Consider the following 19,730-nt stretch of genomic DNA (forward strand, 5'->3'; position numbering starts at 1 on the left):
GGGTTAGGGTTAGCTTTTGCTTCCAGGGTTAGGGTTAGGGTTAGCTTCCAGGTTGGTTAGGGTTAGAGTTAGGGTTAGCTTCCAGGTTGGTTAGGGTTAGGGTTAACTTCCAGGTTGGTTAGGGTTAGGGTTAGCTTCCAGGTTGGTTAGGGTTAGGGTTAGGGTTAGCTTTTGCTTCCAGGGTTAGGGTTAGGGTTAGGGTTAGGGTTAGCTTTTGCTTCCAGGGTTAGGGTTAGGGTTAGCTTCCAGGTCGGCAAAATATAAGCGAAACACAGCTCATATACAGATCCCATAGGCCAGCTTGCTATCTACATGCTAAATCACAACTGAGCTATCTTGTGGGAGAAGAGCAAAAACGTACATATGGTTAAAAATCATGTAGTCTAAACAGGACTGTGTGTGGTGTTGGATCGCAATAGCTCACATGTGTCACTGCCGATCTGCGTATTCTTTGAATGAAGACTTCAAGAAGAAAAATGCCAATTTCAAAATGTATTTAGCAAATAGAACCAATTCAAGATACAAACATTACAGAGCCCCGGCCAGTTCATAACCCTACAATAACAGAGTCAATTGTCAAGGCATGAAGTCTGACCCCCTAACTATCCCTTGACCCAATCTTTTATAGAAACACAGATGCGAATTATCAATGCTCATACAGTCCAATACAGTCCTTCTTCTTGGATGACCTCGTCTTCTTCTTCCAGTCCCATTGGATGTTGGTACAGTCCTTGTTCTCCGGTGTTTCCCAAATGGCCAGGCCAAAATTCACATTCTTCCTGCAGATGAGCTTATCAACACCACTCTGCTGTCCCATTTTACGATGTCTGTTTAACCCCTTCAGCCTGATTGTCTCCTGAGATTACAACTGTCTAAACAACAATCCTGTCAATGAAGGGTCACTAATCTTTATTAAACTTGCTAATGATTCTACCATTCCTAACTTCTAAAGTACTTCTAACAGAAAACAGAATTATATGGTACAACACATGATAACAAGGTAAACACAATTCTCTTCAGTGGTAGCAACTGGCTAACCCTAACCTAGCGAACCAAGGCAAAGTGGATTTGGGACAATGTGGAAACCCTTTCAGAGCCTTTTTATTTCAAATAAATTGTTTTGGAATTGAACATATTCTCATAAATTGTGGCGAGCTATATGTACATTTATCCTGGATAACATCATTGACTTTAATCTGCGTTTGAAAAATATACTTTTTGGTTTTATAAAATATGCTGCAACACCTGCAATCTAATTTTACATCTACAAATGTAAACTACCAAAGCAAATGTCTTTTGTTATTATGAAAGACCTAGAACTATATTTTCAGTCTCTGCAAAAAAAAAACCCAACAAAAAACAAGAACTTGAGAATCTGCTGCCATTTTAATGTTTTCAGTTTGGATTGATTTTTTTTTCTTGTAATCCCAGCATGGTTACTTTTATTTTGTAGGGTTATTTTTCTCTATTATTTATTTGTCGACTAATTTTCTTCCGTTTTCTCATTTATTTGCAGATATGCTAAACCTTTACGTCAACGTAAAAAATTTCAATCGTATGGTTAATAAAGTTTATTTTAAAAAAGTAATCAATGAAACTGGCTGTCGTACTTCCTTCCGGTCTTTTGTCGTTACCGTAATGTATTATTACTGCGAAAAGGGGTCGGTTTTTTGTTTGTTTGTTTGTTTTAAGTTTGTTAAGTAAATGGCATGCATTTCAAATATTGATTTGAACGTGAGTAATTGACCAACAATAAACGAATCATCCTAAATCTTGACAACCAGGCAAAGATAAATGAATGTGCTTTCTCTCTGCTATAGTACTTACGGTATGTTTGCATGGCTGACAGCGGCGTGTGCTGTTGGATAATTTCATAAGTGCTGTACAATCATGGATCATTACAAATTCATAGGTAAGTACGCATTTATTTGGCAGGGTTAGGTCTTAGCAAAACATGGGTTCGTGATGTATTCAAGCTTTTCAACAAAATGGATTTGAAAATGATTCACTTCTCGAGGCTATATGCGCACACGAAACTTCCCAATGGGAAATTGGCTAAAAAAGTATGACCAACTTATTTGTATAAATAGAATCGTGGATAACGTTTATATAGCTATTTTTGTTTTCTTGAGATACAGTCAGCTGTAAAGGCTGTAATTTTTCATGTCTTTTTTTTATTGGACAGGAGTCGATGGAAACCCTCATGTTTATATTTTATTTTTAGTCATATCAAATCGATATTTGAACATTTCCCCCAGCATTAAGTGTGCACTGATACCATTTTGTAGTTTTCAGTCAGTTACTCAACACTGCAACGTAAGTAAAAGGACCCAGTCCAGAATAACATCTCCTACAGCATCAGCAAGCATCTTGTTGGTGCATTTACAGCTGGAAACCAGGACCGCTTAAAATCTAAATTGACCAGCAAAGTCATGAACAAGGACCTGTCTGTCAACCTAAAACCATTTTTTGGAAATCAGCATTTTGTTCAGAGGTTGCGAGAATCAAGTGTGACGCAGTTGATATGATGTATGTAACACGCGTGTGGTCTTAGTCAAAAGCACAAGTAACTCAGCTACTGTATGAGTGGTCTCATATGGCAACATACAGGATTCCTGGACTCAGGATTCCTGGACTCATGTTCTGTCACACACGTTCAGATGTCTCCTGAACACACAAAATAGACCAGGCGGCCAAAATACCAGCTGGGACTATTTGCAGCACTTGGGTATCCAGTGTGAACCCGGCATTAGGGTTAGGGTTAGAGGGTTAGGGTTAAGGTTAGGGTTAGGGTTAGGGTTCTATTGACTACATACTTTAGGGTTAGGGTTAGGGTTCTATTGACTACATACTTTAGGGTCAGGGTTAGGGTCAGGGTTAGGGTTCTATTGACTACATACTTTAGGGTTAGGGTCAGGGTTAGGGTCAGGGTTAGGGTTAGGGTTCTATTGACTACATACATTAGGGTTAGGGTCAGGGTTAGGGTTAGGGTTCTATTGACTACATACTTTAGGGTTAGGGTCAGGGTCAGGGTTAGGGTTCTATTGACTACATACTTTAGGGTTAGGGTCAGGGTTAGGGTCAGGGTTAGGGTTCTATTGACTACATACTTTAGGGTTAGGGTCAGGGTTAGGGTCAGGGTTAGGGTTAGGGTTCTATTGACTACATACTTTAGGGTTAGGGTCAGGGTTAGGGTCAGGGTTAGGGTTAGGGTTCTATTGCGTTTATGGGTTGGGATTTTTTCCAGGTAGTTCTGATGCTCTTAGGCTCTAATTAATTGCAGTCTATGTGTTCCTCCAGTACCTTTTTCTTCTTCTTCTCTTTTTTAAAAAAAAACTTTGATTACTTATTAATTCTCTTTGATTATGAGGCATTTTCCTAAATCTATTTTGTTACATTAAAAGATTGTCACAATGATATATAATAATAAATAACTGCTTCTCAGATATTGGCATCAATCTGACAGATCCTATGTTTAGGGGCCTTTACAGAGGGAAGCAGAAACATGAAGGTAAGAAGCTTGCAAATTTTTGTCCTATCGACTGATTCCAAATGTTAATATGAACTCAGCTTTTATGCGTTTACGTATTTTGTAGATGATTTTAACCAGATCATTGACAGAGCCCTAAAAGTTGGTGTGGAAAAAGTAAGTCCCTTATTTTCCTATAAGAGGATCATTTGAAAATCTTTTTGAACTGGGTTAGCATGTCATTGATTTATCATAGTTGTATGTTTGTATGTAAGAATTCCAACATTAAATTAATGGAAAAAGTGCAGATCTCTGCTTTAAATTCCAGTATTTGTTCAACTACAAAAAGGCAGAAATATTTTTGTTCCCAGGGAAAAAATGTTGTTCACTCTTGATGTCGTAAAATTAAAAGTTTTCAGTGTAATTTCTCAATAATGAAAATGTACTGTGGCACAGTTTATCATCACAGGGGGGAGTCTTGAAGACAGCAAGAATGCCCTTAATCTAGCTGAGAGCAGGGGTAATGCATAGAAAACAAGCTAATCTTTTAGTCAAAATTTGTCATTATGGATGTTGGTTTTTACTTTCAATCTAAAGCTCTTTCTGCTTTCTTTTTTTAAAGAGGACTTCTACTGCACCGTTGGCTGCCATCCCACTCGCTGCTGTGATTTTGAGCAGAATTGTGAATCTCAGTACCTTTCAGGTCTGAAAGAGCTGGCAGCAAAACACAGAGGAAAAGTGGTGGCTGTTGGTGAGTGTGGACTAGGTATGTATTGTGCATGCTACACACAATAAAGGGGTCAGGGGTCATCACACATCTCCATCTCCTCTCAACACCAGGCTTGTCCAATTGTACGACTAATATGCCAGGAAACTGTTCCAGTTTTTAAATAATACAAGATCAGCCCTAACGTTACACAAAGCGTGCAAATTATGCTAGCAGTCAACAATTAAATGTGAATTTTGATACTGTTGTTTCTGTGAAATAATTTGTATAATAAATCTCAAATATTCATGCTTTGTTGTCTGTTAAAGTCCCAAACATTTTATTAAATATAATGTGGTATAAACACTCCATCTATTGCTGAAAATGTATTAAAAAAACAACAACATACATTAACATTTCATTTTTCAAGAGAGAACCCTGTTTAATTCAAAGATACTGTCAGAAAAATGATTTATTGCAGACTGACAAGTATCAAATGCCTCACCACAACTGGGCTCGTGAGCAAAAAGGGCCACTTCCGAATGATAATAATGACCTTCAATGTTCATATTATTAAGGGTGTTCTTAATATTTTTGCCAGATTTTGACAGGTTGGAATTCTGCCCGAAAGAAACTCAAGTCAAGTAAGTCAAGTCTATCCATATACAATATATTGTCAAAGGGAAAATTTAACCCCATTTTACTCATAAAAATACAGTACGGATGGAATTTATCAGGTTTAGAAATATTCTTTCTGGCTAAACTGTTGTCGTGTTTACAGAATAACTTGATTTTCCTTTTACTGATTTGATGCAGGTACTTTGAGAAGCAGTTTGAGGTAGCAGAGGAGACGAACCTCCCCATGTTCCTCCACTGCAGAAATGCCCATCAAGCATTCATTGGTATGTTTGTACATCTAAATACTGTATATTCTTTTGCTTAAACATGTTAACGAAACATAAAGTAAAAGTACATATTGAACAGTGATAGTTTACTGTCTGATTTTTTTTCCGAATTATTATATAAAGTTGTGAGTGAAAGCTAAAATAATAAGTAAATATAACAAGTAAAGTGCAAGTACCTAAAAATGTATTTTATGGCTGTATTTATACAGCACTTTTCTAGTTGTCTGTGATGATGCCAAATATTTTAAGTTACAAGAGTGCGTCCCGTGCCAGAACATCTCCGATACGCCACAGGCAGCACAACTACAGTATGAGAGGGATTTTGAGAGGAACCTTTTGACCATTGTTTTCTCCATGTTGGCAGACATCATGAGGACCAACAGAGATCGGTGTGTTGGAGGAGTGGTGAGTGTGTTTGAACAAGGATACTGTCCACTTCACTGTAGTCATAGTCATGTTGGGAATCTTTTTGTTTTACTACATATGTCCAAAACATGTGTTTTTAAATGCATTAGGTTCACAAGTTGGACATATTAGTATATTATAATAGCATCCTAAACTTTTCTCTTGTTTCTCTTGTCCTATATCCATTTCATGGATTTGGAATGATCGAATGACCTTGGAATGATTTATTCTATATATATTCTCAAATTTAAAAAAACAGGTATTTCATACAGCAGCTATTAAAAGTCAATACACTCCTGGTTTAAAAAAACCAAAAATGTTCAATTCGACCAATAACATAAACAGTTCAACTGAAAACAAGGTGTGACTCTTTTAGGTGAAAGAAAATAAAAGAAATGCAGTTGCATATTAGGGATGTGGCTAGTTCAAATGTGACTAATTTGTTTTACATAGCCACATCCCCAGTTATAAGGATATTTACCAGCCATTATTTTTTGCATATTTTTTTAGTAGCATATTATTTGTTGCATTTTCCAGCCAAAGCCATATTCCAGAGAGCTTCAATAGCACCACAGGGATCTCAGCGTTGAAAGGTCTGGGAAAGGGTATAAAACATTCCCACGGCATTATCTACACATGTAAGACTGTGAAGATATTCATCATCAAGTGGAGAAAATGTGGCACAATATGGACATTCCCAGGAACTGGAAGTCCGGCACTGTCGCAACGCCTTCATGCTTCTGTTGGAACGTTACAGAGCATTTTCATGTTAAAGTTTTTCAAAAGTCCAAAGCATACATCCACATCAACTGAAGGATGGCGCCAATGGAAAGTTATTTTCCGAATGCCCCACCCAGAGCCTAAAGCTGAATTCAATTAGACTTCTGAATGGTGATTTGAAGGGAGCTGTACACGAGATTTCCCCACAATCGGACAGATCAGGAGCACTTGTGTAAAATATTGCCAAATGTTGACTGCTGCAATAAAATGAAAAGGTTCTTCCACAACGTATCAGTTAAAGGGTGTGTAAGTAGGTCATTGTAAGGGTTTTTCTTGAAAGGAATTCTTTCTTCACGTTATTCCTTTTTTGATGTTTTCTGTCAGGTGCACTCATTTGATGGGGATGCTCGGGAAGCTGCAGCCTTCATCGACATGGACCTTTACATCGGAATTAATGGATGGTGAGAGTGGGTGGGATAACCCTGACCCCAACCCTAACCCCAACCCCAACTCTAACCCCAACCCTAAACCCAACCCCAACTCCAAACCCAACCCCAACCCCAACTCTAACCCCAACCCTAAACCCAACCCCAACCCCAACTCTAACCCCAACCCTAACCCAACCCCAACTCTAACCCCAACTCTAACCCTAACCCCAACCCCAACCCTAACCCCTACCCTAACCCTAACCCTAACCCTAACCCCAACCCCAACCCCAACCCTAACCCCAACCCTAACCCTAAACCCCAACCCAACCCTAAACCCAACCCCAACCCTAACCCTAACCCCAACCCTAACCCCAACCCCAACCCCTAACCCCAACCCCAACCCCAACCCTAACCCTAACCCTAACCCCAACCCCAACCCCAACCCCAACCCTAACCCCAACCCCAACCCTAAAGCAAAGCAAAACTAAACTGAATGCCACTTTTTTTTTTAGCTTTTTCAAAATGGTCCCTTTTTATCTATATTACCACAATTTGCTAGCAAGAGCTCATAGATACGGTATTATTGGGGGATGGATATAGTGGATGTATGTACATACAATATGACATTCTAAATTTGTCACCATGGTGGCAGTCATTTAATTGTTATCGGATTAGTAAATTACCATCCCTCTATTGTAAAATTCATCAATGTTGATACATTAAAAATGTCCATGTTTTCTTTTTCATAAAATGCTTCCTGTGTCTATTTTACAGTGTAGTGTAACTAGAGTGAACATTAATGTCAAACGAGAGTTAAAGCCACACAACACAAGAGTTAAAGTGTTGCAATACTCTTGATGGAGGATTGGATTTTATTTGTATAATTTGACAGAATTATGACTTCAATTATTTGGGATTTTGGTGTGCAGAATTATTTGACCTGTTTCAAAGCAACAGCAAAGTTTCACCTGTGTTTTTTCACTTAGTTCATTGAAAACTGAGGCGAATGTGGAAGCAATGAAATCGGTTCCATCAGACAGGCTGATGATAGAAACAGGTGAGTTTCTGGTGAAACGGGACAATAAAGGCTGATGTTAACAGTACCTTTATTTGTTATTACTTAATCACATTCAAAGTGACACATTTCTATTGCTTCATCTTAAGATGTGCTTTAGATTAATTTTATTAATATAAAACTGAGCCTCCTAAGTCCTGGCTTACAATTGTGTGGATATCACATTTTGGAATGTATTAACTTAGTAGTTCTATATAGAATAAATCTTCTTAGTGGGGGAAATTTTAAAAACCATGTTAATGAGGTCGGGTCCTTGGAGGTTAAATAATTCCTTATACATTCATGTTTGTGTCCTGGTTTAGATGCTCCGTGGTGTTGCATAAGGAACACACATGCAGGATCCAAGTATATCCAAACTACATTTCCCACAAAAAAGAAATGGGAGGCAGGACATTGTCTAAAGGACAGGAATGAGCCATGTCACATCATGTGAGTGCTGTCGAGACTTATATTAGAGGCATAATACATTTTCATGCTAGCAAACGGATGTCTGTTTGTTTCAGACAAATTCTGGAGGTGATGGCAGCTGCAAGAGATGAAGACCCACAGGAGCTTGCAAGCATCATTTACAACAACACCAGAAAAGTCTTCTTCCCTCATTCAACTCAGTAATCCTGGAGATTCAGGAATCATATGGAATCATTTGACTTAGATTGCCTTTTTTTTTTTTTTTTTCGGGCAATTGTGACTTTTGTTGCTGTTCCAACATTAATGTCAAGATATTTTGTCATTGAATTACATCTTAACTAAAAGATTTATTTGTAATTGTAATAGTTACCTTTAAAAATAGAATAAAACAAACTAATGCGGATAAATTTGTTTAATAGTGGAAATGCACGCGGAAATGTGGCGTCATTCGCCGCACCCTCGGGAACGCAGTGACGTCACCAAACCAGCCGTGCTGCTTAATCGATTGAGCTTCAGGCTGAGGTGACCAGTCCGACAGCTGATTACCAACACCTGATTACCAACACCTGATGACCTGCTTTCACTGGCAGCACAGTCGAAGGAGAAGCCTAAGGTGGAATTTGGTCGTGGAACGACAGTCAACAGGAGGTCGAGCTGACCAATATGGCGGGCACAAGTGGCGTCCTGGTTATCTAATAAACTAGCGATGGGACTAACTGGAACTGTACTCTTGCAACCCAGGACACTATAGGATTGTAACCCCCTCGTCAGTGTCATATGGCGACTGCTCAAGCCAGGATCGGCCATCAGGTCTTCGTGGTGCTGGACGTGGTTCTGCGAGTTCCCTGTATTTTTATTCTAGACGCCATTTTTAACTCCCACTATGATGCAGGTTCTGGATGGGCCGGTTCGGTGGCAAAGTTGGCGATCAGAATCACAGGTGAGCTTCGGTAACAAGAGCATGTTTGTTTGATCAAGCACCCTGTTAATCGATCACTTTTGGAGTAAATCCATTTCACGGTCTTTAATGGGTTTCTCGTCTACGGCCCGTTTGGGTTCTGCTGGAAGAGAACCTGCATGTTTAGACGTTAAAGTTAATAACCGACTGGAACAAATACTTTATTCTTTGGTTTGTTGCAGTCTAATCTGGAATCCAACCGCTATAATCTAAACCCCATGTAGTCATATATCGATTATGGTACAATTGCCATTGATTCTATATTTACTCTCGCAATGACTCTAGTTTTAGCTGGACCACATTTATTTAAAGCAGTTTTTGTAGATTTGTTTCATGTCAACCGGATATATTCTGTGGATTAACGGCATCAATCATCCTTGTTGGAACAACCTGTTCATTTCTAAAGGGTTGTTTAAGTCAGACTAGGAAATAAACTAGTCTAAAGTGAGTGTGACTATCATCCAGTGGCTCGGTGAATTGGGGTGCTTAGTTTTGTTTAAGGCACAAAACCATTTAACCAGTCTTAACCGCTCCTCCTTTCCTTGAACATAATTAACGAGTTGATTGTATTGTGGTGAGAATAACTGATAAATCCTGTTTAGTGACAGAATATATTTAGTTTTTAGTTGCTGCTCTGGATGCTGATGATTGTGGATTTGAGTGTTATAACATGTTTGTGAGGCTTAACTGACTTTTGTAGCCCTTTACAAAATAAAGCCAATGGTTTTTGTAAGCATATGAACAATCATCGTGTACTTGGTTGTTAGGGTCCTCACTATTGTAGGGTTAGGGTTAGTGTCCTCACTATTAGAGGGTTAGGGTCCTCACTATTGTAGGGTAAGGGTCCTCACTATTGTAGGGTAAGGGTCCTCACTATTGTAGGGTTAGGGTCCTCACTATTGTAGGGTTAGGGTCCTCACTATTGTAGGGTTAGGGTCCTCACTATTGTAGGGTTAGGGTCCTCACTATTGTAGGGTTAGGGTTAGGGTCCTCACTATTGTAGGGTTAGGGTTAGTGTCCTCACTATTGTAGGGTTAGGGTCCTCACTATTGTAGGGTTAGTGTCCTCACTATTGTAGGGTTAGGGTCCTCACTATTGTAGGGTTAGGGTCCTCACTATTGTAGGGTTAGGGTTAGTGTCCTCACTATTGTAGGGTTAGGGTCCTCACTATTGTAGGGTTAGTGTCCTCACTATTGTAGGGTTAGGGTCCTCACTATTGTAGGGTTAGGGTCCTCACTATTGTAGGAATATCTGCGGTACTCTACCCTCAATCAGGAGCTACATTAGCAAGAAAAACTCCCTCTAAAACTAATCAGTCCAAGAGCAGTAAAAAATGGCCTTACAGATGTCCTCTTGTTTTTCTATTGTTTTCCAGGTGTCTTCATCTCCAGTGTGGTTCTGTTGCTGTCCCAGAAAGCTTTGTTTAAGTTCTACACGCTCTTCTGTGCTGCTCTATTAGGGATGGCAGCGGTGCTCTTCAACTATTATGCCACTTCTCACTCCGATATTTACAGCTACTACTATAATGCGGCACTGGGCTTCCATCTGCTGCCCAAGAATGCTTCGACACTATGGATGGGTATGGCTGTTGTCCAGCTCATTTTTGGTCTTGGCTACATTTTCCTCCTCAATGTCCAGTCACTCTTTGCTGCAGTTGTGGTCCTGGATATTATGATCCCTCTGTGGACACTGATGATTGAGCTACCAGTGGATGTTAGGCAGCTGGTTGCCACATTGTCAGGCCTGTTGCTTGCACTTAATACAGCTGTATGCCTGGCAATGAAGCTTAAATGCTTCTACTATTCCTGCCGATATGTCTACCTGCTTGTACGTCACATGTATAGAATATATGGGCTTCAGCTGCTCCTGGAGGACACATGGAAAAGGATCAGGTTTCCAGATGTGCTGCGGGTATTCTGGCTGAGCAGAATCACTGCACAGGGAATGATCCTCGTGTATGTGGTGCAAGTGGCAAGGCAGGAGAGCAGTAAAACCACAGGAGGCACCATGGATGGAAGCTCACACTCGCAGGTAAGATCAGAAACAGTCAAGTCAGAAATTTCTTTATGGGTTCAACATTGAACTGCACTTGTGGAGATTGGCCATCATTTTAATACGTTTTAGAATCTTGTTTGGTATTTATCAGCTCTTCAAAAAAGAATCTATTTCCCTGTGATCCTACTAAACTTGTGTATAATAATTGTAATTGTGGAAGCTAAAAAATAATTTTCTTCTTTGCAGATACCAAACTATGCTTGACATTTAATCCTTGGAAAGTCTAGAGTGTGTTTTGACTTGTAACGGGCGGTGATGGTGTAGAATGCGGAGCTGAATTCCACAATCAAGATTCTGATGTAGTTTCCTGCAGAGTCCAGGTGCTGGAGGATGTAGTGGGGGGCCATAACTGTGTCATCTACAGACCTGTTGGCCCTGTAGGTGAACCTCAGGGGGTCCAGGAGAGGGTCTGTGAGACATCTAAGGTGTTGAAGCACAAGGCGCTCAAAGGACTTCATTACTACACAGGTCAGAGCGAGAGAGAGGTCTGTAGTCCTACAGTCCCCTGATCCTTGGCTTTTTGGGGATGGGGATGATGGTGGAGGTCTTGAAGCGAGCTGGTACATGACATGTCTCCAGTGAGGTGTTGAAGATGGCAGTGAACGCTGGAGACAGCTGATCTGCACAGGCAGGAGGGGATCTCTGAGGTGGCAAGGTGTGAAGAGGCCTGAGCCCCTGCTGGGGTGGGGAAGGAGGAGGATCTGATCTAAAGTCGTTCAGTTCATCGGTTGGGCGTGCATTGTTGACGGAGTGGGGGGCTTTGGGTCTGTAGCTGGTAACCTGTCCGAATTCCTTCCAGACAATGTGGAGTTGTTGGCTGAGATCTGGTGTTGGAGCTTCTCAGAGTAGCTTCGTACCTTCATGCTTTTGTCCCCGCTCCTAAACGCTTCCTCCTCGGCCCGAGCCTTCCTCCTTCAGCTGTGATCCAGGGTTTGTCGTGGTACCTCACCCTGGTGCATGTTGGTACACAGCTCTCCTCACAGAAGCTGAGATATGATGTTACAGCATCTGTACTCATCCCAACAGTTTGTTACAGTCCTGAAAACATACCAGCCCAGACACGCCTGCAGAACCTCAACGGCTTCACTGGACCACAGCTTTGTTGTGCTCACAGCAGGGTTACAGAGTTTCAGTTACTGCCTGGATTTGGGTAGCAGAGGGACCATCACATGGTCGGAGACGGCTAACTGTGCTGTGACAGTGATCCAGAGTGTTCTCCTCTCTGGTTGGGCTTTTCATTTAAAATTTTAACTGTCTGTATTTTGGGAGTTCGTGTGTGAGGTTACCTTTGTGAAAGAGGCCCAAGACAATAACTAAGGCATTCGGATAAGCTCGCTCCAAGCTCTGTATCTGATCCACTAACCCTAACCCTGCACATTTGCCTGCGGTGGGATGTAGACTCCCGCCAGAATGAATGAAGCGGGGATAGAGGGGGAGTAAAAGGGTTTGCAGAGAGCTTCCAGATCAGGAGAGCAGTGCTACAGGATCACTGTAACATCGGAACACCAGCCACTGCTGATGTAAAAACATATTCCTCCACCTTTGGTCTTACCGGAGGGTTGTCCGGAGCACAGAGCAGAAGATGCAGAAAGGTCACTGTTCTAGCCCAACCGTAGCTGAAGTTTGTCCAGTTTGTTGCACAGTGAGCGCAGGTTGGAGAGAAATATGCCGGGCAGTGGCGTACAATGTTTGGAGGCACACAAGCGTGCCCGGTGTATGGTCCTGATGGTTATGAGCTCACAACCATCGGGCGTTATGGTCCTGATGGTGATGAGCTCACAACCATCGGGCGTTATGGTCCTGATGGTTATGAGCTCACAACCATCGGGCGTTATGCTTAGGGTTAGCGAGGCGGCCGTCCGTGGCGCCATATTCACAGTGGAAGTTGTAGTGATAAACTCTAGAGTGGTAAATTTCTAACATTTATCGGCCTTTAATGCAACTTTGATACGTCAGTCAAATGATCAATTGTAATTTGTAAACACTTGTTTGTCATTAAGGTATTTTGTTTGTTTTCCTCAGGGATACATGTCAAACTGGGAAGTTCTTTGGGATCTGACAAGTAACCTGATCATCTCTGGTTGTGATTCGACACTGACGGTTTTGGGGATGAGCGCCGTTATCTCCTCTGTGGCCCATTACCTTGGCCTGAGCATACTGGCCTTCATTGGTACGGCTGTGGGTGTGTGTGTGTGTGTGTGTATATATGTGTGTGTGTGTATATATGTGTGTGTGTGTATATACTGTATATGTGTGTGTGTGTGTGTATATACTGTATATGTGTGTGTGTGTGTGTGTGTGTATATATATATGTGTGTGTGTGTGTGTATATATATATGTGTGTGTGTGTGTGTGTATATATATGTGTGTGTGTGTGTGTGTGTATATATATGTGTGTGTGTGTGTGTGTGTGTATATATATGTGTGTGTGTGTGTGTGTGTATATACAGTGAGAGTAAAAAGTATTTGATCCCTTGCTGATTTTGTTGGTTTGTCCACTAATAAAGACATGATCATTCTATACTTTTAATGGTAGATGTAGTCTAACATGGAAAGACAGAATATCAAAAAGAAAATCCAGAAAATAACTTTAAAGAATTTATTTTAATTTATTTGTTTTTCATTGAGGGTAATAAGTATTTGATCCCTCTATCCAAAAGCACTTAATATTTGGTGGCAAAGCCATTGTTTGCAAGCACAGCGGTCAAACGTTTGTTGTAGTTAACCACAAGGTTAGCACACATATCAGGGGGAATTTTGGCCCACTCTTCTTTGCAGATCCTCTCTAAATCATTAAGGTTGGTGGGCTGTCGCTTGGCAACTCGGACCTTCAGCTCTCTCCATAGATTTTCAATTGGATTGAGGTCCGGAGACTGGCTGGGCCACTCCATGACCTTAATATGGTTCTTCTTGAGCCACTCCTTTGTTGCCTTTGCTGTATGCTTTGGGTCGTTGTCATGTTGGAAGACCCAGCCACGGCCCATTTTCAGCTTCCTAGCAGAGGGGAGGAGGTTGTCCCTCAGCACTGCACGGTACATGGCTCCGTCCATCTACCCAGTGATGCGGTGAAGTAGCCCTGTGCCCTTGGCAGAGAAACACCCCCAAAACATAATGTTTCCACCTCCATGCTTGACGGTGGGCAGTGTTCCTGGGATCATAGGCAGCATTTTTCTTCCTCCACACATGACGAGTAGAGTTTAGGCCAAATAGTTCAATTTTGGTCTGGTCTGACCACAGAACCTTCTCCCAATCACTTTGTGCATCTTTGAGGTGATCATTGGCATACTTTAGGCGAGCCTCCACATGTGCCTTCTTAAGCAGGGGTACCTTTCGGGCACTGCAGGATTTTAATCCATTGCGGCGCAAAGTGTTGCCAATTGTTTTCCTGGTGACTTTGGTCCCAGCTGCCTGGAGGTCATTCACTAACTCCTGCTGTGTGGTTGCAGGCCGATTTCTCACTGTTCTCATGATCATTGCCACCCCACGAGGTGAAATCTTCTGTGGAGCACCAGACCGAGGTCTATTGATGGTCATGTTATACTTCTTAAATTTTCTCACAATTGCACCAATAGTTGTTACTTTAATACCCAGCAATTTGCTAATGTTTTTGTAGCCCATTCCCGATTTATGCAGGTCAACAATCCTGTCTCTGAGGTCCTGAGAGAGTTCTTTGGTCTTACCCATGGTGGAGAGTTTGGAATCTGTCTGATTCTGTGAACAGCTGTCTTACATACAGGTGATTAGTTAGACCTGGTGTCTTCAATTCAGGTAACAAGTTGTTTGGGAGCATCTAACTGGTCTGTGAAAGCCAGAACTCCTAATGCATACTAGGGGATCAAATACTTATTACCCTCAATGAAAAACAAATAAATTAAAATAAATTCTTTAAAGTTATTTTCTGGATTTTCTTTTTGATATTCTGTCTCTCCATGTTAGAATACATCTACCATTAAAAGTATAGAATAATCATGTCTTTATTAGTGGACAAACCAACAAAATCAGCAAGGGATCAAATACTTTTTACTCTCACTGTATATGTGTGTGTGTGTGTGTATATATATATATGTGTGTGTGTGTGTTGTGTACCTAGATTTTGCAGCTCTGCTGATGTTGTTCTGCTACAATGACTCCACCAAAGTGTCTCGTGACTCTTTAGGGTCAACGGAAGAAGAGGACAAGCGTTTAGGTTTTGTGGCTCCTGTTCTGTTTTTCATCTTGGCTCTGCAGACGGGACTCAGCGGTCTGGATCCAGAGGAACGACTGGTACCTGACTTCCTATAATAGCTAAAATAGTCATGCAACACTTGTTTTGCTTCCATTTTTTAGGCTGAACTCAAGACTTTTCTATATACAGACGAAGGCCCTTTTCTCTCAAACATGGTTTCTCCTGATTAGACGGCATGAACCATGCACAGGTTTCAGCTCCCTAAATTAAAAGCCCACTCACAGGTGCCACGAGGTCTGAGGGGCAGGCACTGGCATGCTGACCGCAGGAATGTTCTCCAGAACTGTTGCCTGTCAGCATCTTTATGTCCCACCTGCGAGGTGGGCCCATTATCTTGGGAAAGGAGAAGTGCTCACTCACACAGATTTAGACAGTTTTGAACAGTATACATGAGAAATGGGCCTTTTGTGTACATAGAAAAGTTGTTAGTTTGAGTTCAAGTTGGGGAAAAATGAGAGCAAAAAACAAATTTAGCTTGTTTACTGATCTTTGGCTCAATATGAAGGTCCGCCTGAGCCGGAACATGTGCCTTCTACTGACGGCTATCCTGCACTTCATCCATGGGATGACCGACCCCGTCCTGATGTCCCTGAGTGCCTCGCATGTCTCCTCTGTCCGTCGTCACTTCCCTGTCCTGCTCGTGTCCATGGCGCTCTTCGTGCTACCTGTCGTGCTCAGTTACTCCCTTTGGCACCACTACGCCCTCAACACCTGGCTGTTTGCTGTCACGGCCTTCTGCGTGGAGCTCTGCCTCAAGGTAGGGAGACTTTCCATTGGATTCAGTATTTCAAAGCCAGATAACCAGCTGGGTCGATTGTTTCAGCAAAATCACAATATGAAAAATTCAAATATTTATGTAAATTTTATTCATGAATTTATGAATTTACAATGCTCGGGTTTGTGGAATTTCTGTAGAGGCTTAATTAATGACTAGTATAAATGAAGGCAACTCAAATCTAAATTAAGTCAAAATATGGTCTGTTATGATGAAAAATGAACAATAATTAAAAATCTGTTTCCAGGTTGTGGTGTCCTTGACTGTCTATGGCCTCTTCATGGTGGATGGCTTTTCTAATGTCCTGTGGGAAAAACTGGACGACTATGTCTACTATGTTCGCTCTACAGGCAACATCATTGAGTTCCTGTTCGGTGTCATCATGTTTGGAAATGGAGCTTACACAATGATGTTCGAGTCTGGCAGTAAGATCCGTGCCTGCATGATGTGCCTGCACGCTTATTTCAACATCTACCTGCAGGCCAAGAATGGTTGGAAAACCTTCATTAACCGCCGCACAGCTGTGAAGAAGATAAATTCACTACCAGAGGTGTATGGGGATCAGCTGAGGGACATTGATGATGTTTGTGCCATCTGCTATCAGGAGTTCTCTTCTTCAGCCCGCATCACCCCCTGTCACCACTACTTCCACACATTGTGCCTGAGGAAGTGGCTCTACATCCAGGACACATGCCCTATGTGCCACCAGAGGGTTTATGTGGAGGAGGAGAACCGGGAGAGAGCCACCAATTCCAACAACAATGGGGGCTATGCAGAGCCACAGGATGCTGCTGTTGCTGATCCACCTGCACCAGGCAACAACCAATATGGACAACAAGCTGTCTTACTGCCGGCTGATGGAGCATTAGCTGGCATCCAAGCTGTGGCTGGACAGGTGGAACTTGACAATGAACTGCTGGAGGACAATGACAGCATAGAATACGATGAGGAAGAATGGGGGACTCAAAACGGGGGCACGCTATTGGAAGAAGACTATATCAATGATGACACGGACACCACTGAAGACTGACTTTAAGAATTCTAGACAAAAATAGATTTTATTTTTAAGTTAATTAAGAGTTCTAAAACAATTTAAGCCTCTCCAGGAAAATGTCAGGGATGTTTTGTCTTTAAATTTTGATAAGGGCTTGTGAAAATTGCTGCTGTCATTCTTTGCACTTGGGCCGTGTTTCCTCTTCTGTTCTGTTCTTGAGATTGTGATCATTAATATTCAGACACTCTTGTCAGTGCTAACGACACGGCAGTCATTTTCCTCCTTAACACAAGGGCTGCCATCCAGATGATATTTTGGACAATAGCAGAAAATGTATGTGGTATAGAACATCAGAGCTGAAATTCACCTCTAAAATAAACAACCAAAATGCCGCATGTGTTTCCAAGTTATTCTGAGGAGAGCTGGAACATAAAACCATCCATTCTACGTGGAGCTATGCATATACACCATGCTCAGTGTAGCCTGTTACTCTCTAAGCTAGTGATGACTTTCTTTTTCACTTTGGTACTCGTGCAATATATATATATTTACTTTCTGAGATGTAAAAGAACCAAATTTTTGTTATATCTTAAATTTAGTATACCATCTGCATCGTTTATCTTGGTGAAAGTCTTATCTTGTTCAGTCCTAAGTGAGTTTTTGCGTTAGTCATTTGTGCTGCCCTCATGATGATACATGTTGGCCTGTTGACCGCTAATGTGTCTTATGCGTGCAGTTCCGTTGTTTTATTTGAAAAATATTAAACACAAATTAGTGAGGATACTAAGGTTTTAGGTTCAGGTTTTAATTGGCATGTTGTCACCATACTGTAATGCCTTCTTATATGATCACGTCATTAATATGTCTTTATGTATGCATCTGTGTATGTATGTGTATGTAATTCTATATATACACACACACTCACATGTACATATATATGTACATATGTGTGGGGAGGTAGCGAGAGATATAAAGCCAAGGCGGAGGATATTAACTTTATTCAAAGATATATTTCCAGTTTCAGGCACTTGTTAATGTGATCAGCTATTTACATTAGCCCTTTGTTATTTTGTAATAATTGCAATGTACACATTGTATTTGGTTAATCTAAATATTTATTTTTTAATTAACTTAAAAATAAATTGCAAATTTAAGTAAATTAAATTAAATAGATAAATCAAATGAAAATCATTTGTGATTCTTTTGTATTCACTGGGGGAAAATAATGATTTTAATAGTGCTCTTTTTTTGAGAATGAGAATAGTACTTGAAGCTAATATTTGAGGGGGATGATCAGGAGGTTGGTGTTTTCTCCTTCAAACCAATAAAGAAATCTTTTCTTCATGTTAAACTACTGACCATTTATGTCATAGAATTTACAGAATCAGCCACATGAAAATTTCCTATGAATACATCAATACTGTGATCTTGTTTAAATTTATGTACATTTTTTTTTACATGTAATTAAAGAAACTGAAAATTTCTACATCTTAGATTTTACCTCAACATTTATGTTCTTTTAAAAAACAGTAATTAATATGATTAAATGTTCCATGGAGACCAAGACAATGTAGTGCACGTTCTGTGTTTTTACGCTTCATTATTTAAGTACTTAATTTAATTCCATGCCCAAATGTCAACAATGAATTAGGAAATATTAATACAGACATTTGATCTTAAAGGGGAAAACACACTTAGGCTTGCTGTGATTTACATAATGACATTAAAGCCTCTGTTATATTTGTCTCTAACTATCATGTAGCTCTTATAATATTAAAATGCTATTTTTGCTTAGGGTGGAAACAACTTGCAACTAACCATGAATACACACGTTCTGGTGTCAGAGCGATGCTGCATATCTGCAAGAGTATTTTCACTGAACAAAATGAAGCTACAAAGAAGTGCATTTTTATCAGATTTCTACATATTTAGGTTTTGCAACCCAGCAGCAGATGAAAAACTTTTTTTGTGAAGATAAAACCTGAAAATACTTTGAAACCATGCTTTGGCCTCTTTGATGATGTCATGAATGAGTACTGAACATCTTTCCAAGCACAATTTCACATCCACAGCCGAGGCCAAACGGTTTGACCACAAACTTCAAACGTGAGCTTTTTGTTCATTTGGAAAACTTTACTTCAGGACTGATAGTTTTTGACTGATGAAGGTTTTTGTTTAAGATTTTTTTATGACTGCTTTTAAAAATGTAAAAAAATTATTGCATGTGCCGTTTGTTGAGAGATTGTGTAAATAAAATGATATTTTACTGCATGTGGAGTCTTTTTAAATACTTAAGAGTAATAGATTTGACAGGTTTTTTGTTGTTTTTTTAAACTAAATCACATATTTTTCCTCTTATTGTAAAGAAATATTGTGAAAGTGCCTCACTTCAAACTGCTTATACTAATGCTAATGTTTCATGTACTTAAAGTATTTTGTGAAACATTTGCTTTTAAAATGTCACTGTGTTTTGACATTTAGTGTGTTTGTACTTTACTGTTAAAGTGTTGCATTTAACTTTAAGGAAAATGTATTGCACTATGAAGTTGTTTTTGTTGGGTGTCAAAGTATCTTTGAATATCTTAGAAATAACATATGTAGTGTGAT

General features: G+C 40.4%; 2 protein-coding genes across 4 annotated transcripts; both read left to right on the top strand.

The window, feature by feature from the left end:
• Positions 1-1,640: 1,640 nt before the first annotated feature.
• Positions 1,641-8,519, top strand: tatdn1 (TatD DNase domain containing 1). Of its 2 annotated transcripts, none has more exons than XM_011616846.2 (13): positions 1,641-1,734; positions 1,821-1,912; positions 3,467-3,511; positions 3,597-3,646; positions 3,926-3,989; positions 4,092-4,235; positions 4,777-4,819; positions 4,992-5,077; positions 5,445-5,485; positions 6,590-6,666; positions 7,620-7,690; positions 8,011-8,137; positions 8,212-8,519. In XM_011616846.2, the coding sequence occupies exons 2-13, from the start codon at positions 1,891-1,893 to the stop codon at positions 8,318-8,320; spliced, it is 879 nt and encodes a 292-aa protein (XP_011615148.2). In that variant the 5' UTR covers positions 1,641-1,734; positions 1,821-1,890; the 3' UTR covers positions 8,321-8,519. The 2 variants fall into 2 exon arrangements, with proteins under 2 accessions (XP_011615148.2, XP_003976019.2); XM_003975970.3 differs by having other exon boundaries at positions 1,644-1,734; positions 3,446-3,511; positions 8,212-8,517.
• Positions 8,520-8,566: 47 nt separating this feature from the next.
• rnf139 (ring finger protein 139) lies at positions 8,567-17,516 on the top strand. Of its 2 annotated transcripts, none has more exons than XM_011616845.1 (6): positions 8,567-9,056; positions 10,450-11,105; positions 13,152-13,299; positions 15,286-15,392; positions 15,860-16,111; positions 16,377-17,516. In XM_011616845.1, exons 1-6 carry the CDS (start codon positions 8,894-8,896, stop codon positions 17,157-17,159), a joined length of 2,109 nt encoding a protein of 702 aa, XP_011615147.1. In that variant the 5' UTR covers positions 8,567-8,893; the 3' UTR covers positions 17,160-17,516. The 2 variants fall into 2 exon arrangements, with proteins under 2 accessions (XP_011615147.1, XP_011615145.1); XM_011616843.2 differs by having other exon boundaries at positions 8,609-9,056; positions 10,420-11,105.
• Positions 17,517-19,730: the final 2,214 nt, after the last annotated feature.

The sequence above is a fragment of the Takifugu rubripes genome, chromosome 12 (assembly GCF_901000725.2).
Source record: "Takifugu rubripes chromosome 12, fTakRub1.2, whole genome shotgun sequence".
In the NCBI taxonomy this organism is placed as follows: Eukaryota; Metazoa; Chordata; class Actinopteri; order Tetraodontiformes; family Tetraodontidae; genus Takifugu; species Takifugu rubripes.